General features: G+C 41.1%; 1 protein-coding gene across 2 annotated transcripts in view; it reads right to left on the bottom strand.

Moving 5' to 3' along the window:
• Positions 1-24788, bottom strand: part of LOC306851441 (rap1 GTPase-activating protein 2-like) — a 53616-nt gene that overhangs the window by 10620 nt on the left and 18208 nt on the right. For both annotated transcript variants that reach the window (XM_079387671.1, XM_079387672.1), the window contains exons 3-15: positions 17970-18005; positions 15975-16007; positions 14295-14531; positions 13823-13926; positions 13640-13718; positions 3763-3816; positions 3349-3432; positions 3156-3256; positions 2788-2917; positions 2011-2166; positions 1853-1924; positions 1683-1769; positions 1336-1476 (exon numbers count right to left, since the gene is read on the bottom strand). In XM_079387671.1, coding sequence (XP_079243797.1) covers positions 1336-1476; positions 1683-1769; positions 1853-1924; positions 2011-2166; positions 2788-2917; positions 3156-3256; positions 3349-3432; positions 3763-3816; positions 13640-13718; positions 13823-13926; positions 14295-14531; positions 15975-16007; positions 17970-18005 — 1314 coding nt within the window. The remainder of the gene's footprint in view (positions 1-1335; positions 1477-1682; positions 1770-1852; positions 1925-2010; positions 2167-2787; positions 2918-3155; positions 3257-3348; positions 3433-3762; positions 3817-13639; positions 13719-13822; positions 13927-14294; positions 14532-15974; positions 16008-17969; positions 18006-24788) is intronic.

Here is a 24788-nt window from a genome sequence, read left to right as displayed (position 1 = left end):
TTATATTAGTCCTAAAACTACCTATAATAATGATGATGGAGTTTGAAAAATGGAACTGTATTACCATGAACAACCAGTAGGTGGAGCTACACACCAGCTTTATACTAAAGCCAAAGGTCAAAGAACAGTTAGAAAGCACTATTCTGTTCTATTTTATTCTGTTATTTCTATATTTTTTGTCACATTTATATTTTTTCTTGTAAATTTACAAACTTTGCTACTTAAAAAAAAACATTTTTAAATATACATTTTATAATATAATATAATCATTTCTTCAATATGAAATTTTACCTCTTAAGAACATTTAAACTATTTTATATATATATATATGTATATGTATGTATGTATGTATATATATATATATATATATATATAAAATAAAAAAACACAATAAAAGTGAAAAAACTTGCACAAAGGTACAAACAATCTATGAAATAATCTGGGAGTTTTGTGTTGTATACATGTTTAATGTGCACTGGTCATCTGCATCAGTTCGGCTTGGTAATGATACGCAGTCACAGCTGCTATGCAGATCAGCACTGCAGTGTATGTGTGTGTCTGCAAACCACCCCACACACACCTCCACCCTGCCTGAAAACACCCACACACAGCAAAACCATGCATATGGTCACTAACACACACAGGCCTTCTAAGAGCTTAGTCCAGGGCATATTCAGACGAACAGAATCATATGCACACATACAGACAGACAGACAAGTAAACAGGTTTTAAAAGGTTTTGGGTTAAAGTCTCTTATGCTCAACAAGGCTGCATTTATTTGAGATCCTGTAAAATGAGAAATTTTGTGAAATATTATTACAATTTAAAATAACTGCATTCTGTTTTAAAATATTTTTAAATGTATTTTATTCCTGTGATGTCAAAACTGAATTATTCTTCAGTCTTCATGGTCACATGATCCTTCGTAAATCATTCTAATATGCTGATTTGCTGCTCAAGAAACATTTCATATAATTACCAGTGTTGAAAACACTTATGCTGCTTAATATTTTGGTGATACGTTTTTTTCAGGATTCTTAGAGGAATACAAAAGAACAGCATTTATCTGAAATAGAAAGCTTTTGTAATATTATTTGTCTTTGCTGTCACTCACATCAAGTTAATGTATACTTGCTGAAAAAAGTATAAATTCTAAATAAATAAACGTACTACTGACCCCAAAATGTTAATTGGTAGTACATATTGTATAATATTTTTTTATTTCAGAGGGAATTGAAATTACTTCACTGAATAGAACAAATGCAAAGAGCAACAACATTCAGTAAAATCTTAAATTCTCTGGGATTTTAAGTGGTCGAGGACAGGACATCTCACCTTAAAAGACTCCAGCAGCCCTCCATGACCTCCATTTTCTAGCTTTTCTTCATCTGTGGTTGAGTCCAGTCCTACTGTGGCCTGTGTCTGTCTGTGCAGTTCATCGTGAAGGTTATCTAACAATGCTGCCCGTGTCCTCTCCTGTCTCACACACACACACATACACACACACACACACACACACACAAAACGACAGATGATAATGCAGATAGGCTAATTAAAGCAATAGTTCACCCCAAAATGAAAACTCATTATTAAATAATGACAGAATATGAATATTTTGGGTGATTATTCTTTAAAATTTAATTGTTTTTAGTGAATCGTGGATCTCTGGATTTTTTTCTCACCTCTAGCTTGGCGAACTTGTCTGACTTGCAGCATGCATTTTCTGCGTTGATCAATTTTGTCAGGAGAAATTCCCGGAACTCGGGACCCTGGGAAAGAGTTGATCTCCATCATCTCATGATACAAATCATCATCTCCTTCAACATTTAACGGAAGAAATCTTCTGTATTACCTTCTTAAAGACCGCAGGGTTTGGAAGAGGGGGGCCGAATGGAGGGACATCCTCTCTGGCTGTGACGGACACCTGTGAACACCGATCGATACCGCAGATCAGTGGGATTGATGGGATTGATGGGTATCTTGAGTAATTCAGAGAGGTGTTTGACAAACCTTGTACATGGTGTGATCAGTGCAGGGGTTTTCCGCCTGCACTAACACATAGGCATGAAGGAAGTTGGATGCGATAATATCAGGAACGAATGGTGTGGGCTCTTCCTGGAAGACGGCTGCGACAATGTCATTGCCAATATGTCTCTTCCTCTGGAGCTGAGAGAATATGGCACAAGAGGAAAATATTTATAAATGTAATGGATTCGCCAACACAATTGAATTTAATCAAGATAAACCTACAGGGATTATATTTAAATATAGTTTATTTTATTTTAATTTGAAATTAATTGAATTTAATTCATTTAAAACTTTTTTTTTTTTTTTTGCAATATGAATTTCGTTAAGTCAATTTTTCCGTATTTTTTCATTTTATCTCCGCAATTTCAATTTCAAACAAATAAATAAATAATGGTAGTATCTTAATTAATCATTTGATAAATACAATTTTATCAAAGAATTGATTGATAAAAAATGTGTGAAGAATTGCAGTCAGGATGTTTTTTTTGTTTGTTTTTTTTTGTCCATTACAGCAATTAAGATTCGGAAGCAACATGAAGACAATATTTTTTCCTGGTTGATTTTAGAGTGAAATATGAATATAAAGAGTGTATAAAATCCTTGGGAAAAAATACATAAATAAAACAATATTACAATAAATAATAAATAACTACAAAATATTTAAATAACAGATATTAATTTAATTTTAAAAACAAATTAAGTAAAATTTAAATAATATTTACAAAATCATTTTGATTATTAAACATTAAAGAAACACACCTGCTGAATGTCTCCTTCTGTAAAGGGGAGTTTTGTGGAAACGTGAAACATGATTTCTCTCTGACGGAACGTGGTATAGACAGATTCAGATCCAGTCTGCCCATGAGACACATCCAGACCACCTCTGAACCTGAGCAGCACAATATCACACACACCAGTCAAATTAACTCTGCAGAAGCACTGCTTAGGCAGATCAGTCTTGATTACCGAGAGCAGACTTCCAGTCAGAATCATACACAATGAGTAAATTAAATATAAATTATCCACAAATGCACACTTTGAATATTGTTTAATATTAGAACAAGCCTTTTATGAGTGCGCAGGTGAACCTTGGCAGCAGTTTTCAGAGCTTAATCTCCATCTCTCACCCTTTAAAATCCTGCAGTTCAATATTGTCTCCTAAAACACTGAGGAATTCCGTAAAGGCTGGCGTCTCCTCATTGTTCCCGAACAGCTCTTCCTCTGTCGTCTGATGTGAACAGACAATCCCAGTGGGAAAAAGAGAGGGAACTTCAGTGAAAGTATGTACAATGAAGACAACAGCTCTAGACTGACTCTCACCTGACCAAACTTCTGATAGATGACTCCAAACTTGAAAGTGTTGTTCACTTCGTGCTCATCAAAACTGATGATCAGTTGCGAGGCCTTGGGCAAGAGAAAACAGAAAGTGAGCGAAAGCGCCTGCAGGGGTAAATATGTGTGTCAGTGCCTTTCCATAATTCAGACGTTTGTGTTTGCCATGCCTGACAGACCATGCAAAGCCTTGAGATGGTCAAGGCTCCTCTCAAACACACTATGTGGCTCAGGCATGCCAGGCAGTGTAAGGCAGATGGATTTGTGACTCCCCCAGAGCAGAGGCATATTAATTCAGATGACTTGGGTACTAGGGTGAAACAGAGCAAAGCCCAGCCCTAATTTCACCCTGATGCCTGGAGTAGGTAAGTCACAGATGGAGTGAGAAACAGAAATGCTCACCCTAGGGTAGAGGACGGGGTTGAACTTCAGACCTGTGACGTCATCGCAGAGCAGCTGAAACACACAGGACACATCTGATGTGAACGGATCTCACATCTTTTGAGTGGATTGAGAGAAGTTCAAAAGAGGTCTGCTAAGTACTTGAAGTCTTGAGAGACTTTGTGAGAGAGACTTTTTTTGAGAATTTGTCCTCATACACTTCAAAAGTTTGACTGCAGACCTACATAATGCGATTGTAGTCTATTAAGATGCCTTTATCTGGATAAGTTTTGAATCCTAGTAGCTTTTACTGCCTATGATATCCCACAATCCTATTAGGCTTAGTGCTCAGTTGAAAGATATTTAAATACTGTTCAAAATGTTTTTTATATATATATATATATATATATATATATATATATATATATATATATATATATATATATATATATATATACACACACACACACACACACACAACGAAAATCGAGAATTCAGCTTAAATTTGAGTTTTTTGTCCAGGGGTAGAAAAATGAATAAACAGCTTGAATATTCAATTTCTACATGTGTGTGGGAATTAAATGCCCCTTTCTGCTGATTGGTCAGCTGAAGATCAAACAATGCCATCATCAGTTCTTTCACAGTTTTCATGCAGCAGAATAATAGTCCTCATCTTTTTTTCATCAAACAAACAGACTAATAGTAGCTCGACACAACTTGTACCGGTGCAGAGCCTAGACAGGGCTTTCTTCTTTTAAGATATAAATTCTATTTTTTGCATCATTGGGCATGGCAGGGTATGCTATGATGGCTACCCTACCCTGTTTGTTTAATTAAGTAATTAATTAATTAATTAATTAATTAATTTGTTTCAATATAAATATTTTAAACACTAAGACAAGAAGGAAAGAATAATAAATTGGCTTGGGTATATATAGGCCTATAACATTCACACAGGAACTGTCATTCTGACTGACAACCGGAGATCGACAGATATTAAATAGCGTACTGTTAGAGATTTATAATGTAGTCTTGTGTTTTATTAAAATTGATTATAATTGATATCTCAAAAGGATATGCACTCGCACACAGGACTATTTTCATAAAATGTAATAACTTGCCATTTCGGTTTGTTTCTCACCACAGTATACCTTCAGAATGCTTGGAATATACGCCACGAGATGCATATAATTATATTCATATATTGATATGAATCCGTTTCAAAAAAATAAAGTCACCATTCTCTGCCATTAAATTGGCAAGTGCGAGCAGGACATAAGCCTTTAGAACAACATTAAGGTGAGTAGCTACTCTAGTTCACAAATCAGTTCCAATAAATTGCGATGGGTTAAATAAACTCAATAAGCAGACAGACGTGACTACAGTCAAGCACAGACCAGTATTAAAATGCACAGGAAATAAGCAGCAGTCATAAATAAAGCAGTTTAACATGTAGTTTAAATTAATATTGAGTACTGATTGATGTTCACTTGGACGAAAAACTAAAATTTAAGCTGAATTCTTGTTTTTTGTTTTTTGGAGAAAAATGGAAAAGGAGCCGTTTTCTAATTTTTATACTTTCAGTATTAAATCAAAAAAGGAATGAACGAATGATACACGGATTAAATTACATTTGAAAACATATAACAAGAGAAATCATTTATTTTTAAATATTTCACAACATTGCTGTTTTTACTATATTTGTGATTACATGCGTAGCCTTGGTAAACATAAGAGATGTCTTTAAAAATTTTGAAAACGTACTAGGTTACGTATGTAACCCAGGTTCCCTGAAGGGAACGAGAGCTGTGTCCGAAAACGCTATGGGAACGCCTTCAGCGTGACCACACTTTGAATATCACCTGTAATCAGTCAAAATAGAAGGGCGAGGCGTCACGGGCGGGGTCACGTCACGACCAGGAAGTATATAAGCATGTGCGGTGGAGCCGGCGTCAGCTTCAAGTCATGAAGCAAGCGCTGGCAGGGATGCCGGAAGTGTGGCTACGAGACGCAAACTGCGAGCTGCGTCCGAAAACGCTATGGGAACGAGATACCAACGCCGCCAGACTGACAAGTCCCTGCCTGGTGTCAGGACGAAAGGACGGAGGAGCCTGGAGTGGCTCGGATGTCAAGGTTATAGAACCTGGTGAATGTCAGGGGCGTGGACCACCCAGCAGCGTTGCAGATGTCCTGCATAGAGACACCTGCCAAGAAGGCCTTGGAGGCCGCCACACCTCGTGTTGAGTGTGCTCTGACTCCCAACGGCGGGGGATGCTCAGAGGCCTCGTATGCTAGATTAATGGCATCCACTATCCACCTACTAAGAGTGGGCTTCGTAGCAGGAAGACCCCTCTTAGGCGGACCAAAGCACACGAGCAATTAGTCTGACTTTCTCCACAGGGCAGCTCTGTGAATGTACGTGCCCAGTGCTCGCACTGGACACATACAGTTGTGCCTTTCCTGGTCTGGCTCCCTGAAGGGAGGAGGACAGAAGGCCTGGAGTACGACTGGCTGTGGTACGACCGTTGGAACCTTCGGCACGTACCACGCACGGGGGTAGAGAAAGACTTTCGCCGAACCGGGCGCAAAGTCAATACACGAAGGGGCCGTAGACAGGGCCTGAAGGTCACCCACCCTCCTTAGAGAAGTGATAGCCAACAAGAAAACGGTCTTAATGGTGAGGAGTCTGTCCGATATCTCCTCAATAGGCTCAAAAGGTGCCCTGCACAGAGCCTCCAGTACCACAGCCAGGTCCCACGTGGGGACACGTGATCGTACAGGCGGCCTGTACGTGTAAACGTGTAACTAGGGGGCGTCTACCCACTAGCTGGCCACTACTAGGGGCGTGGTATGACGAAATAGCTGCCACGTAGACCTTAATAGTGGAGTGGGTTACCCCTGTGGAGAAACGGGCCTGCAGGAACTCCAGGACTGCGCGAATCGGGCAGTTGACTGGGTCGAGCTGGCAGTCTCCGCACCAAGAAGTGAAGAGTTTCCACTTCAAGGCGTACAGTTTCCTCATGGAGGGAGCTCTGGATTGGAGGATGGTCTCGACAACCTCGGTTGACAGACCGGAAGCTATGAGTTGTGCCCCCTCAGAGGCCACACCCACAGCTTCCACAACTCCGGGCGAGGGTGCACAATGGTGCCCCTGGCCTGTGAGAGGAGATCTCTCCTGATTGGCACCGGCCACGGGGTGCCGTCGAGGAGAGAAATCAGGTCCGAGAACCATACTCGGCCCGGCCAGAACGGCGCTACTAACAGTAGACTGACCTCGTCCCAGCGCACTCTCGCCAGAACTCCCGGGAGCAGAGCGATCGGGGGGAAGGCGTACAGACGAAGCCTCGGCCAAGTCTGTACCATAGCGTCCAGTCCCAGAGGAGCTGGAGGAGCTAGAGAGAACCAGAGGGGACATTGTGCTGACTCTCGAGTCGCAAAGAGGTCCACCTGTGCCTGGCCAAAAACCTTCCAAATCTGCTTCACCACCTCGGGGTGAAGCATCCATTCCCCGGGCCTCGGCCCCTGTCTCAACAGGACGTCTGCTCCCACATTGAGATACCCAGGAATGTGCAGAGCTCTCAGTGATAGGAGCTTGCCCTGGGACCACACAAGGATCTGGTGTGCCAGCTTGTACAAGGGCCGCGACCGCAGACACCTTGGTGGTTGATGTAAGAGACCACTGCCGTGCTGTCGGTGTGGACCAGCACGTGGTGACCTCTCAGGTCTGGGAGAAAGTGCTTCAGTGCACGGAACACAGCTAGGATCTCTAGCCAGTTGATATGCCACGTCAGGTGGCGACCACTCCACAGACCGCGGGCAGGGTGGCCACTCATGACCGCACCCCAACCGGTGAGGGAAGCGTCTGTCGCAAGCGACACGCGGCGACAAGGAGCTCCCAGCACCGGGCCCTGAGACAAGAACGTATGTACATTATTATTATTCTTTAGCTTGGGTTGAACAATTCATTTTTGCTTAGATGGAACAGCAGCTACGCTAATCATGTCTCTGCTTGTCTCTCCGTTTCTGCCGGAGTTACAGGAATTACAGAACTTCAGTCTGGATCCAACCATTACATGATCTGAGATGACCGAACACCTGAGATGGAGGATCAGCGCCGGGAGATGGCGTATGTGGCCCTGATCGTAGGCGGAGGCCAGACACCTGGATGAGCGCCAGAGACAGATCCCCATTGAGGACCCCGCCACTTAGACAGCCATCGGGAAAGACCACTGGAACCAGCTGAGCCCTTACAATCTGACTTGCTGCAGTTTGGAATTGAACTGCTGGTTTGTTTGGCCAGAGGAGAATTGGCCCCCCGACTGAGCCTGGTTTCTCCCAAGGTTTTTTCTCCATTCTGTCACCGATGGAGTTTTGGTTCCTTGCCGCTGTCGCCTCTGGCTTGCTTAGTTGGGGACGCTTCATTTCCAGCGATATCATCGACCTGATTGCAAAGACACTATTTAAACTTATTGACACATTATTTTCCTTTTTTGATATTGTGCAGTTGCTTTGACACAATTTGCATTGTAAAAAGCGCTATATACGAACGAAACCACGTTGGACGCAGCTGCCATGAGCCCAAGCAGCCTCTGAAACTGCTTGACAGTGGATGGCTGGCCCTCTCGCACTCTCATGACTGCCGTGAGGATCGACTCGATCCGACCAGGGGTCAAACGAGCCTGCATCGTGGTCGAATCCCACACCACGCCTAGATAAGTGGTTCTCTGAGCTGGAGAAAGCCCACTTTTCTTGGCGTTTAGTCTTAACCCCAAATCTTTCATGTGGGCGAGAACGACATGTCGATGCCGAATCGCCAACCGCTCTGATTGAGCGAGGGTCAACCAATCGTCGATATAATTGAGTATGCGGATGCCCTGCAGTCACAACAGGACCAGAGCCGCATCCACACACTTGGTGAAAGTGCAGGGTGAGAGTGCTAGGCCAAAGGGAATCAGAATCAGAATCAGAATCAGAATGAGCTTTATTGGCCAAGTATGTTTACACATACAAGGAATTTGTTGTAGTGACAGAAGCTCCACAGTGCAACAGAAAGACAGTAACAGGACAGGACACAGGTAATGAAACAAAATAACAGGAAATAGCCAATAACCAATGTACAAAGCAGCAAAAAAAATAAAAAATACACAATATATAATATATAATATAGGCGACTATGTATGTACAGGTGAAGTATGTGCAAATTAGAAATGAGAAAATAAAATAAGTGAGTGTGGTGAATGGATAATGTATTAGTTGTGTGTTCTACGTTTATTTATTGAGTGTTCATGAGATGTATTGACTGAGGGAAGAAACTGTTCCTGTGTCTGGTCGTTCTGGTGCTCAGAGCTCTGTAGCGTCGACCAGATGGTAACAGTTCAAAGAGGTTGTGTGCTGGATGTGAGGGGTCCAGAGTGATTTTACCAGCCCTTTTGCTCACTCTGGATAAGTACAGTTCTTGGAGAGTGGGGAGGGTTGTACCAATGATTCGCTCAGCAGTCCGGACTACCCTCCGTAGTCTTCTGAGGTCAGATTTGGTAGCTGAGCTGAACCAGACAGTTATTGAGGTGCAGAGGATGGATTCAATGATGGCAGAGTAGAACTGTTTCAGTAAGTCCTGTGGCAGGTTGAACTTCCTCAGCTGGCGAAGAAAGTACAGCCTCTGCTGGGCCTTCCTGACAATGGAGTCAATGTGAATATCCCACTTTAGGTCCTGAGAGATGGTGGTGCCCAAGAATCTGAATGACTCCACTGCAGTCACGGTGCTGTTCATGATGGTAAGTGGGGGGAGAGCAGGGGGGTTTCTCCTGAAGTCCACGATCATCTCCACAGTTTTGAGCATGTTAAGCTCCAGGTTGTTGAGACTGCACCAGACAGCCAGCTCCTTAACCTCCTGTCTGTAAGCAGACTCGTCACCGTCCTGGATGAGGCCGATCAGTGTGGTGTCGTCTGCAAACTTCAGGAGCTTGACAGAGGGGTCTTTAGATGTGCAGTCGTTGGTGTAGAGGGAGAAGAGCAGTGGGGAGAGTACGCAGCCCTGAGGAGCTCCAGTGCTGATGGTTCGAGTGCTGGATGAGAATTTGCCAAGCTTTACTAACTGCTGTCTGTCTGTCAGGAAGCTGTTGATCCACTGGCAGACGGAGGTGGGGACGGAGAGCTGAGTTAGTTTATTTTGAAGGGTTTCCGGGATAATGGTGTTAAAAGCAGAGCTGAAGTCCACAAACAGGATCCTCACATAAGTCCCTGGTCTGTCCAGATGCTGCAGGATGAAGTGCAGTCCCATGTTGACTGCATCATCCACAGACCTGTTTGCTCTGTAGGCAAACTGCAGGGGGTCCAGTGAGGGTCCAGTGATGTCCTTCAGATGAGCCAGAACCAGTCTTTCGAATGATTTCATGGCTACAGACGTTAGTGCCACAGGTCTGTAGTCATTTAGTCCAGTAATTTTGTGTTTCTTTGGGACGGGGATGATGGTGGAGCGTTTGAAGCATGAGGGGACTTCACACAGCTCCAGTGATCTATTGAAGATCTGTGTGAAGATGGGGGCCAGCTGCTCAGCACAGATTTTTAGGCAGGCTGGTGACACACCATCTGGACCAGGTGCTTTCCTTCTTTTGTTTTTCCTGAAGACCTGGCACACATCGTCTTCGCTGATTTGAATTGTAGGTGTGGGGGAGAGAGGGGTTGCTGGAGGTGTGAATGGTTGTGTGGAGGGGTGTTCTGGGCGGGTGTGGGGTGATCGTTCAAAACGACAAAAGAACTCGTTTAAGTCGTCTGCCAGGTGTTGATTCTCCAGAGTGCTGGGGGGTGGTGTTTTGTAGCTGGTGATGTCCTTTAATCCAAGCCACACTGAAGCCGGATCGCTGGAAGAGAATTTGTTCCTGAGCTTGTCAGAATAATTCCTCTTTGCCACTCTGATCTCCTTTTCCAGTGTGTATTTGGCCTGTTTGTACAAGACTTTATCCCCCTTTCTGTGAGCATCTTCTTTGGCCTGACGGAGCTGTCTGAGTTTGGCAGTGAACCATGGTTTGTCATTGTTGTAGAATAACCTGATACTGGTACGCTTTACCCCCGAAAGCGAACCTCAGGAACTCCCTGTGAGGGGGAAGGATGGGTACATGGAAATAGGCATCGTTGAGGTCTATCGTGACAAACCAGTCCTCGGACCTGATTTGAGACACGATCTGCCTGACAGTGATCATCTTGAACTTCAGCTTTCTGACTGAGCGGTTCAGAAGACGCAAATCCAGTATGGGCCTCAGCCCCCCATCCTTCTTTGGAACAATGAAGTACCGGCTGTAGAAGCCGGTGTGGACTTTGTGAGGAGGAACCAACTCGATGGCCTCCTTCCTCAGCAAAGTATTGACTTCCTGTTCCAAAACCAGAGCCTGCTCGGGGCGGACCGCAGTCACAACAACCCCGTTGAATGGCGGAGGTGGCCCATCAAAGTGGATGCAATAGCCATTCTCTACCGTCTGCAGGACCCAAAGAGACACATTCGGCAGTCGCTGCCAGGCTGCCAAATGATCTACTAAGGGAATCAGTCTTTCGAGACTGACCTCTGGTGTCGCGCGATCTGGCGGCTGAGGCGAGTCTCTCTGGCCCGCTGTATTCACAGGCGGAGAAACCTGAGGAAGATACTTGCTGGGACCCAACGGCAGGGTTGGCAGACAGGTCCCCGGAGGGCACCGAGGGGAGACGGTCACCGAGTACCGCGGTGTAAGCCGCTCCGCCCCAGTAGGGGTCGCCCATCAGGACTTCTTTGCCGAGGACCTCTTGGCCGACAAGACAGCCCTCAGATCTGCCTTTGGCCGTGAGGTCCCCGGCGCAGAGCGCCGCCACTTTCGGCTCCGCCGCGGGGGAGCACGAGAGGCGACGCTCTGCTTCTGCGCTGCCCTGTGTGAGGAGCTGGCATGCGGAGGAGGCTGCTCCTGCCCAGCAGCCTCCAGAGTTAGAGAGCGGCGGGGGAGGAACCGCTGGAACGCCTCCGTTTGCTTACGAGCCTCCTGAAACCTGTCAACGACAGAGCTCACAGCGTCGCCGAACAGGCCAGAAGGCTGAAGCGGGGCGTCCAGAAGGCAGACTCTGTCCTTCTCCTTAATATCGGACAGGGTCAGCCATAAATGCCTCTCCGCTGCCACCATAGCTGCCATGGAGCGGCCGATGGCACGGGCCGTCTCCTTGGTGGCACGGAGGGCAAGATCAGCGGTCCTCCTGAGCTCGGAGATATCATCAGCTCTGATATCCCCGCCTTCATCTAACTCTTTCAGCAGTTCGGCCTGGTACGCCTGCAACACTGCAGGCACGCAGTGCAGACACGCACCGGCCTGACCTGCTGCCGCATACCCCCTGCCCACTAAAGATGACGTAGTGCGCAGAGGCTTAGTGGGCAGAGTAGGAGCCTTCAAAGACGATGCCGCGGAGGGAGACAGATAGCTCGAGAGCGTCTGCTCGATCCGGGGCATCGTCCTGAACCCGTGCACATCCAATTCCCGCACATTACCGTAGTAGTCTGAAGCGGGAACGAATGGGCGGGACGAATAGGGTTTAACCCACGATCTCGACACCTCGGTGTGGAGATTGGGGAAAAACGGAAGGCTCCTGCGTAGAGGTGGCGGCCGCGAGCGTAGAAAACGCTCATCAAGGAGACTATAATGCGGCACAGATGTTTCCTCGGGGGGCCAACTGATGTCAAGCTTGGCCACAGCCCGAGTAACCACCTCTAACAGCTCCTCATACTGGGGCGAGAGAGGCGGCGAAACCTCGTCAACGCTCATCACATCAACCTCCTCAGAGGAAGAGAGACGAAGCGTTGAGTCCTCATCTCGGGGGGAAGGAACCGCTTCCCCGAGAGACGGGACACCAGATCTGGCGGATACGGGAGGAGATAGGGACATGCCCGTCTCACTCTCGCCAGCTAGATCAGCCTGCGAGCCCCACGAGTGCAGCCGCCGCTCTGCCTCGGCAAAAGTGGGACCAGCACCGCGTGGGGTGCTCACAAAGGCTCCCTCCTCGAAGAGAGCCCTCCGGGTGCGGAGTGTGTGCCGCGAGAGCTGCTCACAGTGTGGGCAATTGGCTCCCTCGAGAGCCGACGCCACATGCTCCGCACCCAGGCAGACCACGCACAGATTGTGTGTGTCCCCACTCGTGATGTAGCGAGGGCAGGGACTAACACAACCTGAAACGCGATCTGGTATCGCCCATCATCTTGGCCTTGGATTTAGGCATCTTTTAGGACAGACAACACTAAATAAGACTCACAAGACAAAAATCGGACTGACAACATACAGAGCGCTTGCTGAATGACAGAAAGCTGACGCCGGCTCCGCCGCACGTGCTTATATACTTCCTGGTCGTGACGTCACCCCGCCCGTGACGCCTCGCCCTTCTATTTTGACTGATTACAGGTGATATTCAGAGCGTGGTCACGCTGAAGGCGAAGATCTTTTTTCTACTTTTTCTGATCACTTTTTGATCTTGCACCTGATCGAGATACTCTTGGATGTGTGTACCTTCTTCTTTTTTTTTCACGCTGAAGGCGTTCCCATAGCGTTTTCGGACGCAGCTCGAAGTTCCTGGAAGGGAACTTCAAACATTTAAACAGTAGTGTATATAGCACTTCCTATTTTCTATAAATTAAGTATTTGCTTGGATGTGTAAAGCTAACTTATACTTGTTATAGATTATTAGACATTACATGAAACAAGATTCATCAGAAGGTCACAGAAAATGTCTCTAAAGTCACTGACACTTTCGCACACGTTTCTTATGATCCTTTCATTAAAAAATTGTTATTAAGCCAGTAGACAGTTTTGATTTGTTTTGTCACTGCATCATTTCCATTTGTGTTATTTAGTAGCAATGACTTTAGTCTGGTGCTGTGTGTCTTGCCAATACACACCTTGGCTATCTGTGGTATGCTGGGTAGCTGGAGGAGGCCTTCAAGTGGGATTCGCTCATGAAGGGTCTTTGTTTTTGACCTAGAAAGTGATATAAAAAATAATTGCTCAGCTATTTCCTATGACACTACAGACCTACCTAGCAATGACTATACCAGAGTTTCAATATGTGCTGGACATGGCACCTGAGCATGATGTGGAGTGACTCCTGTCCCTCTGCCTCCTCATACTTCAGAGACATGATGAGATGTCCCATACTACTGCCTGTGCAGTAATAGTTCATATGCTCCTGAGAAAGAGAAAGGTGTTTCTACAGACGTAATTTCACAAGTCCCTCAAATATTTTGATATGGAGAGGTTCATTTTCCAGTAGACTGAGTTTGCATTTTTATCACTCGTGTGGCTCTCTGTCGTTCCATTCAAGCTCTCTGTGACACACAACTGATACCAAAATCTGGCATACAAAATGTTTGTTCAAAGAGGCGCCATCACACATATCGAAGTGTTATGAAGAACTGTGAGTGAATAAGCTTCGGGCACATGAGATATTACCTCTGGGCATACATGGGTATTTCTTCAAATATGGATACTTTTGGCCCTGTAAACATACAGCATAGAAATTAAATATACTGTTAGCATTAACAAAAGAATTCTCACCTTGCCCAGAAAGTGTTTGCGATAAGCCCGTGAGATGCTGTTACACTCCAGCCTGTAGCCTCCTCCTCCTCCTCCTCCTCCTCCTCCACCGGGACTCAGACCATCCTCTTCCTCCTCCTCACAGAAGCTACTGTCTGAGGACGTGGGCGTCCCGACTGGAGCCTCGGGATCCTCAATCCAATATCCACCAAACTGAGGTAAGATCACTTGAGGGTAGGGACCACCCTTCTCCAGGACCTAGACAACAAAGCCAAAAAAAACATAAATGGTCAGCAAAGTCATAATTGGTTTCAATTATATATTTCAGTTACACTTAATAATAATTTTTATTGTTAACAGGCCCCACAGATCAGCAACTATAATCTAACTATTGTACACACTTATACACATTACTTTTCAAAAATTTGGGGGTTGGTAAGATTTAAAAAAAAATAAAAATTTAAATGCTCACCAAGGCTGCATTTAACCCTGTGGGGTCTGAGGGGGTTTTGGGGCCCTGGAGAAGTTTTGACATTCCCTGATGTGTTTTTTCAATATCTTAAAAACATATTAATGGCTAAAGTCTGCTTACACTGTAATCAGCAAAAACTGGGCTACAATCATTTGTAAGAAGCATGAATATAATATGTAAGAAGCATTATTTGTGTTTTTAAGAAAAAAAAAACGTTTATCCATGGTTAGTAAAAAAGTACCAATTTTTAAGTCACTGAAATAAGGCCATAAAACTCACAGAACATTTGTTCACAAGACTTTTGAGAACTGGATGTTGTAGACTAGAGTTTTTGCTACAAAATGATGTGAAAATCATCCTGTTTACTATGTTTAGTAAACAATATACTAATTTAACTTTTGTAAGACATGATTTGTGTTAGAAAGGCTGTATGCAAGGGAGTGACAATGGCCATGTTTGAAGCTCCATATTATAATATATTTTAAGATGTAATTTATTCCTGTGATGGCAAAGCTGAATTTTCAGCAGCCATTACTGCTTCAGGTTTCAATGTCAAATGATACTTTAGAAATCATTCTAATATGCTGATTTGGTGCTTCTTATTATAATCAATGTTGAAAACCATTGTTCTGTTTAATATTTTTCTGGATGTATCTCTGCATTCATCTTGATGTATATTTTTCAGGATGCTTTGATGAATAGAAAGTTCAAAAGAATGCCATTTATTTAAAATACAAATCTATTGTACCATTACAAATGAAATGTCCATATGAAAAAAATTTTAATCAAACTTTTATTACATTTATAACTATTACCTTTTAACAATAGCAATGCTGAAGTTATTAATGAAAGCTAATGGCTACCTATAAAACTATGGAAAAATAAATAGCACAGTGTATGAGATTTGTTGACAGGGATAACAGTTTAGCGATCATTACACAAACATCTGCATGCAGTGATTAACCAATCAGAATCAAGTATTTCAAAGAGCCATGTAAGAGACTCTGGAACAGACTCTGTAAGAGAGTCTGTTCCATTCAGCCTTAAAACACTTGAACATATTGAAAACCCTCTTGTGCTAAATTGCTAATATATAACAAAAATACTATAGAGTACACAGAACTAGGCTTGATTTTTAATGTTTAATTTAAACTGCTGTGTGTTTTGAAGTATTTGTTTGTTTGTGTGTGTGTGTGTGTGTGTGCGTGTGTGCGTGTTCTTGGACTCACATGATCAATCCGGGGGTAAGGGATGTAGTCATCCTGTAGGAAAGAAAAATAAATCATAGGATAACATCGAAAAGTCAACCACATATATCACAGTCTGTTTATTGCAATGAAAAATCCCAAGAGCAGGATAGAGGAATAATATCTACATCAGAATATGAATGATAAAAAATAATAATGGCAACAGCAGCAGAAAAGGCATCTTGATTATTCTCTGCTTGCATTCAAATGACTATATATTGGATATAAAGGTTTTTAGTCTGTTTTTGGTCTCTCTGGCAGAATCTGAAGGCCATCGTCACTGACCTTTACGTCATCAAATATAAAAAGTACTTGATGTTGATTGATGCTGTAGAACTCAAGACTGTGGCTGATTTTTATCAGAATATTAATAGAGAAGAAAAGACTCCACTCACAAACATGCACTTACAGACACAATATACACATACACACATTCACAATACCAGCCAAACCTTGTATTTCTTAGTCTCCTCAGATTTGGGAATCTGCCATGTCCAGGAAAGCAGAAGAGGGTTAAAAGAGGAAGAATAAATGACAAACTGAACATTAAACGTTATTATTCAAATGAGCTCCACAAATAAAGCAGCTCTGTTTACAGTCAATAAAGCCTCCAGAACATTTTTATCCTTTTTTAATTTTATTTTATGATTGCTGGCTAATATCAAGTTATTTTTATTTTATTTGTAATGCTTGTTGTTAACTTCTACATCTGAACATTGTGACACCAGTGACAATTATCTATAACATGAATACAATGTCAGATATTAAATGTAGCTGATATTTATCAACAATATTGCTGTATAACACTGTATGTAAGTCAATCTCTTTATTTTAGCTGTTAAGTACAGAGAATGTCCTACATGACAGTATTAACAAAAATGATGTATAAATTACCCTTATGAATGGTTTTGTTGTCCAGGGTCACATTGTATGTAAAATTAAAAATATGTTTTATCAGAGTTTGTTCTTGTTTTCTTTTAAGTTTGTGGGATTGTTTCCCTTTCATAAACATTAGGCATGAAATTATAAACTAAATTAGGCATTAGGCATGCTGTTATAAACTGATAAAGAAAATAGGAAATGCCCAATTCCCTGGGCACTGTAAATGCTACAGAACTAGGGAGCTGACTAAGGCACACCTTCATCTTTGATCAAAAACACCACAAGTACATGTGATCCATTGGAGAGAGACATCAGCCCTCCAGACAAACCCTTGCATTGATCTGTCACTCATACTGAGGTCTGGACAAGAAGACCAAGGGCTTTAATACCACCAATGCTCCAGTCTCAACATAGTATTGATCAGCTGATCTTAAGCTACCTGCTGCCCATCATCTACACACTCTCACAAACACACACACACACACACACAATGACAACAACACCATCATGCTGATGTTATATAAAAGGTCAGAATGTCCTGTTCCCAGTGTCTTGCCCCTGTGAAGCTCCTACAAAACCCCCACCAAAGACCCACCACAGAGAAAAGTGCTGACTAAATCAATCAGTTTGAAATGAGCTGGAATGTGTAATTATTCATTCAGATTAATTGAGGGCTGTTCCACTGGAGAGCGAACACTTAGCCAGCACTCAAGGGCAAAAAAAAACGTGCTGTGATTTTTATATTATTATACAGTAAAATGCTCTGCAGCTTAAGCACACAGTTATTGGAAGTCGTGGCCTAATGGTTAGAGTGTCAGACTCATAATCCAAAGGTTGTGAGTTCAAGTCTCAGGTCTGGCAGGAATTGTAGGTGGGGGGAGTGAACGTACAGCGTGCTCTCCAGCCTCAATATCATGACTTAGGTGTACTTGAGCAAGGCACCGAACCTCCAACTGCTCCCCGGTGCCACAGCATAAATGGCTGCCTACTGCTCCGTGTGTGTTCACTGCTGTGTGTGCACTTTGGATGGGTTAAATGCAGAGCACAAATTCCGAGTATGGGTCACCATACTTGGTAATATTTTTGCACTCTTACCTGCATCCTTTCCAGCATGTCGAAGAACTCCGCCGACTGGAAAAGAAAAGAAGATTGAGATTTATGGTTTTGTGGTGATATCTACACCAAACAATTTGTTTTATTATTATTACCTGACAGTAAATTTTATAATCAAGAAAGAAACAGAGGTTAATACATTTTGACAACAAAAAACGTACCAAAAATTATATTATTATAAATAAATTATATTATATTATTTTCTATATTGTAAAATAATAAAAAAGCTTGTGAAAAGTCTGACCAATACCAAGAATCCAATAATTCGTTTCATAACACATAAATGGCAGATTAAAATTCGATACACTTTTTCTAAATAATTAAAAAACAAAACACTAAATCCCAAAATCATTGCATTGTTTTAAATGCTACAGATGAAAACGAGCATCAAAACATATGAAAATCTGAATATTTATTCTGAGATTTAGAATATTACATTTAACAGTGTTATTAAATTATTAGTTTTAAAGATCAACATTAAGTGAGCACTAACAACATAATCTACAAGTAAAAATGAGTAAAATGAGCATGCATGTAAGAAAAATAAAATAAAATAAACACAAAATAAAATAAATAAATAAATAACTGATATGGAACCAATTTACTGAGTATCCCTTATCAAAACCCAAAGTATACAGTACAAACTAACTTTCATTTTTTTATTAAATTACTTTAAAAATACTAAAAATACTAATAATAAAATTTAATTTAATTTAATTTAAACCTATAATCGATATGGAACCTAACTGAAACCCAAAATATACAGTACAAGCTAAGAATTTTTTTTTTTACAGTTATTAGAAAAGCTAAATAAATAACTAAATCACTTTAAAATGACTAAAATACACTTTAAAACTACTTTTAAAATGCTAAACTTTCATTTTAAACTTTAGCCCCCGGTTTCACAAACAAGGCTTAAGCCTAGTCCTAGACTAAAATGTAAGTCTGAGCTGTTTCAACTGAAAGAAACTTGCACTGACTGATCTTAAAACATATCAGTGCCTTTGTTTTGTCTTTAGATGCATACCAGTAATGTCCTAATTGAACAATGGCCTAATCCTAAAGCCCTGTCTGTGAAACCGAGCCTAAGAATATTAAAATATAATAAATGACTTCAGTATGATGAGAAAACAAAACAAATCTTACATTTCAGTCTTATATTTCCTTTTGGTCCCAACCCTTTGTCTATAGATTCTCTGCTCACGCTAGACATTCCCTTAATCAACATGAGGTGCATCCTGGGATGCTTTTTAAACCATACTAAAGAAGTTCCCATGTATATTGGACTCTCAAGCCTACACACCCAGCTCCCACAGCCTCACACAGCAAAGTCTGATCGTATCGAAAATCAAGTCAACAACTATACAGACTTCTCTGCAATCCACTGCACATTTGTTGCAAAAATATGGAATGTGATATAGGTCAAGATATGCTCCAGTCATTGTAAATAACTTCAAATGGCTTTTTCCATGCAGACTTACAAACCATAATAATACTTCCTCGCTCTAAATCAAACATGCAGCTGCATTTAGTTTATGGGCTGTGCAACCATTAGGGATTAATTATTAGTTATTTAAGAAATACAATAGAGGTTTAAAGCACAATTTGTAGTCTAGACCTGAGGGGCTTATAATAAAAACAGCTCTCAAATATTCTTTGCACAATATTTCTGCTGAGCCCAAAGTCTCTTACCTTGACAGAGCACCCCTGCTAGTTAAGAGGAAGTAGAACAGAAAAACATCTGATATTTGTTCAAAATAGATCCCCTGGGTTAAAGAATATTCCTGTGATTGGACGGAGTGTAACAGATGCAAGTGGGACAGAACAAATGCAGATCAGTTAATGTTTAACCTGCCATGGATCCAAGGGCAACTCACTTCACAAAGTCAACAGAGTAAAGCCCAGCTGAGACATAGTTGGCCAAATAACCTTGAGGAACTGAGACCACAACATCAATAGGACACATGAGGGTAACTCCTTAAATGCTAAAGAGGAACACGTGGCCAAAGAAGGAAAAAGTGTGCATTTTTGGAAAGGCTTTGAAAGTTTTGCAATGCAAAGACCTTTTGACATTTTTTGCATATATATTGAATATTGACTTTTTTTTTTGTTTTTTGTTTTTGTCCCACAATCAAACACTCATGAGTCAGCAGTCCAATGCCTGAAGCAGTTTGCGTGAACGCATCAAATCAAATATAAAACATAAGAGCTACATGATAAAAAAATTAACATAGGTCTTAAATTATGTCGTAGTGTCATAGCAAGGTTATGAAGTGACAGAGCTTATCTCTCAACACAACCTGTTGTCTCAGACAAGATTATCGCTTAACTCTGGATCTTTGAAGTTTCATCCATATTATAATGAAGAAACAATACATATACATATATATACATATATATATATATATATATATATTCTGTATAACATACTCCGTCTGAATATTATAATTGCATCCAAAATAAAACGTTTTTGTGTACTGTGTATATTTATTATGCATATATAAATACACACACATACAGTATATATTTTGAAAATATTTACATGTATATATTTATATTCATATAATTTATATTAAATATAGGCTAAATATATTTAATATGTAAATATAACATATTTTCATAAATATATACATGCATGTGTGTGCATTTATATATACATAATAAATATACACAATACACACACATGTATTATGTAAATAAAAAGTTTTATTTTGGATACGATTAATCACGATTAATCGTCTGACAGCACTTATATATATCTCAGTTGTAAATAAAAATTAAATATTATTACAGTATGTCTTACAAGAAAATACTATTTCAATCTTTCTACTTCAAATTTCACATTTAATTCAATCTGTTAATTGTGTCAGTCGTGTGTGTCATGTGTTCCTGCCTCTTGTGTCCATATTTGCTTTGTTTCCTGTCCTTGTTATATGTAATCATTAGTTAATTCTTGTCCAGCCGTGTTTGTCTAATTGTCTGATTATCCCTTGTATATTAGTCCTGTCTGTTCAGTTAGAATTGGTCTGGTCTACTCGTTACCCCCGGTGGTTCCTGTTTGTAAGCCTTGCCTTGCCCTGCCTTGTTTTGCCCTGCCTTGATGTGAAGTAAAGACTATTATTTGAGTTACATCCTCGTCTGCGTGTCCTTGTTCCTCCCTGCTGTGTGCACCATGAAAAATTGCTGTTTCTTGGTAATTATTTGTGAAATTTCAGAGTGAAAATATTAAATATTACAATAAATATCAAGTTCATTCTACATACAGTATGTTACATTTACATATACATTTGATCATTTATAGTTACATAAGTCCCCATTACACCATAAAATAAATGAACAATAAACAATACTATATTCAAAAATAAATAAATAAAAAATAAAATGGAAGTGAATGTGGCCAATCTGTAAATATTAACATACTTTTTCAATAGCCACAAGTCATGTGTATTAATATGAATTTAGTGTGTATTTTTTTTTTTTTTTTTTGAGTGAAGTTATTTTCATTTTTACAACTCTGATGCATGACAATGCATGCCTAAAACACTAAAATGACAGCTGAAATGAGAAGAAAAACATTACAGCTCAAATAATACACACATGCTGACAGAAGAATTCATGTAAGTGCTTTTATAAATCTGCTTTTAAATCATCCACATATTGGCCTCGTTTACTTTCATTGTACAGTAAATACCTCACTGTAACATTTATTTTGAGGGACGTATTGAAATAATTTTTGTGGTAGTCAACATTATGCACAAATGCTGAAGATTGAGCTTAACTAAAAAAAAGTTGTTCATTGTTAGTTCATTATAATAAATGCATTAGCAAATGTTATCAAATTGAACATTACTGTAAAATGCTGCCATTTCTTTAATAAAAACACTTGAAAGTATTGTTTATTTGAATATGCAAGCAGTTATAGGTAGAAATAGACACTGATATAAAGGCAGTGGGGTAATAAAGTGTGCATCTGGGACTCTGTCCAGAACTGGCTGATAAACAGATATTACATAAAGACTCAAGACGCACTAGAATGAATGAATGAACTGCAGCGGTGCAGGAGGTCAATGCTGTGTCAAATACACGCTAACAAGATATATAATTATGTCATCAATACCCCCATCCCACAATAAACACACAGCGAGTGGAATACCTCTCACATTGCGTTTCCCCCCATGCAGGCGCTCATACCTCTCTCCTCTGATTAGCTGTGCTCCTCTATATAAACACTTTACAAAACAGGAAGAGGACGACCAAGTCCACTTGGCAGTGTGCTCTAGCTCCACACCCTAAAACTGGTCTTACCAGTGTGTCTGTACTTATGAGTTATTAAGTTCTCCCATTCCCTCTGCCTTTTGTAGTTCTACTTTGTGTATGACCAACAGCTGTTTGAACCACAGTTCACGAGAGCTTATCAAGTCCACACACTTGCTTTCCACCCTTTCCTCTTTTCTTTTTTAGTCACTGGGTTTACATTGGGAGTGGCCACCAACTGTGTGAACAACACATCATTATATATCTTAAAGGACAAGTACACATACACATTAATATGTCCTTACTAAATGTTTACACTCAAACACAGGTGTTAATGGAGTCTTTGCACATCGTGGGAGTGTTTTGAGTGGGTGAGTGCGTGTTTGTGTGTCAGGTTTTGGCAGGTTTGGGCCAAACGTCCCCACAGGAATAGTTAAACCTGAAAAGAGGTACAGTACATTGTGTTATGTTCTTTGCAATGTGTAAAGTGACTTTAAGGACAAAGTTGGGAACTGGAAACTTGTTATGTGAGTTTTTCAATGACAAGTTTATTTTAGGATTGGTGCAATACAAACTAATATTAGATTTACACTTTTTTAAGTATATGCGGTGCTAACTAGTCAAAATACAATGTTATTTATAATATACACTATTGTTCAAATGTTTGGTGCTATTTATTTATTTTTTGTTTTTAATAGAAGCCTCTTATGCCCACCAAATCTGCTTTTTGTTTAATCAAAAATGCACAATAAAAACAACAATATTGTGAAATATTATTTCAATTTAAAATTACTATTATATATTTTAATATATTTTAAAATGTTATTTATTTCTGTGATGGCAAAACTGAATTTTCAGCAGCATTCCTCCAGTGTCACATGATCCTTCAGAAATCATTCTAATATTCTGATTTGGTATAAAAAATATTTATTATTATTTTCATTGTTAAAAACTTACTTACTATATTTGTGGAAACCATTATTCATTTTTTTTTTTATTATTTTATGAATACAAAGTTGAAAAGAACAGCAGTTATTTGTAATACTTTATTTTGTAACTCTATAAATGTCTTTACTGTTGCTTTTGAACTTTGTAATGTGTCATTGTGAAATAAAAGTATTTAGTTCTTAAAAAAATACTTTACTGAAACAAATACTTTACTGAATTTCAAACCTGTATAAATACAACAACACACAAAAAAACAACAACAATGGAACCCATGGAACCCGTGTTCTGAGGTCCTGCGCCGATCAGCTCGCTGGTTTGTTCACTTCCATTTTTAATGAGTCCCTTGCTACCTCCGTGGTTCCCACTTCATTCAAAAAATCCATTATTATCCCTGTGCCAAAGAACAATAAACCCTCTTGCCTGAATGACTATCGCCCAGTTGCCCTCACATCTATAGTCATGAAGGTTTTTGAGAGACTTGTAAAGAGCCACATCTGCTCCTCCATCCCTGATACTCTGGACCCTCTTCAGTTTGCCTATCGCCCAAATAGATCCATGGACGATGCCATTTCTCACGTTCTCCACTCTTCCCTCACACACTTGGACAGCAACAATGGGAATTATGTAAGGCTGCTATTCATTGACTATAGCTCAGCTTTCAACACTATAGTCCCCATCAAGCTAGCTTCTAAACTCATGGATCTCGGCCTAAACTCCTCACTCTGTGACTGGATTCAAGACTTCCTCACCGGCAGACCTCAAGTGGTGAAAGTTGGCCAGTTCACCTCAAACTCCATCACTCTGAACATAGGAGCCCCACAGGGCTGTGTCCTGAGTCCCCTGCTCTACTCTCTCTACACGCATGACTGCGTGTCCTCTCACAGCTCCACATCTATTGTCAAATTCGCTGATGACACTGTGGTTCTGGGCCTCATCTCCAACAACGATGAGACCGCATACTTGGATGAGGTAGAGAGACTCACATCATGGTGCCAGGACAACTGTCTCTCTCTGAATGTGGGGAAAACTAAAGAGCTGATCATGGACTTTAGGAAGAGACAGCAGCAGCCCTACTCTCCTCTCAGGATCAGTGGGACCCCTGTGGAGAGGGTAAGTCGCTTCAAGTACCTCGGTGTAAACATCTCCGAGAACCTGACTTGGACTACACACATCCAAACACAGGTTAAGAAAGCCAGGCAAAGACTGTACCATCTGCGACAGCTGAGGAAATTCAGGGTCTCACCAGCAATCCTGAAAACTTTCTATTCAGGGACCATAGAAAGTGTATTGACTCAGTGCATCTCAGTGTGGTATGGAAACAGCTCCAATCAGGACTGCAAAGCACTACAGAGAGTTGTGCGCTTAGCTGAGCGCATCTCAGGGTCTGCTCTCCCCTCTCTGCAGGACATCTACCTCAAACGCTGCAAATATAGAGCTGTTAAAATCTTCAAGGACTCTAATCACCCTGGTAACCGACTATTCACTTTGCTTCCATCTGGTAAGCGCTTTCGTAGCCTGAAGGCAAAAACTGAGAGACTTAGGAGGAGCTTCTTCCCCCAGGCCATCAGGCTCCTAAACTCTAACTCTGTGTCATAATAT

This window comes from Barbus barbus, assembly GCF_936440315.1.
Source record: "Barbus barbus genome assembly, chromosome: 31".
NCBI lineage: Eukaryota > Metazoa > Chordata > Actinopteri > Cypriniformes > Cyprinidae > Barbus > Barbus barbus.
The sequence above is the reverse complement of the archived record's forward strand: the minus strand, read 5'-3'. Positions and strand labels throughout refer to the sequence as shown.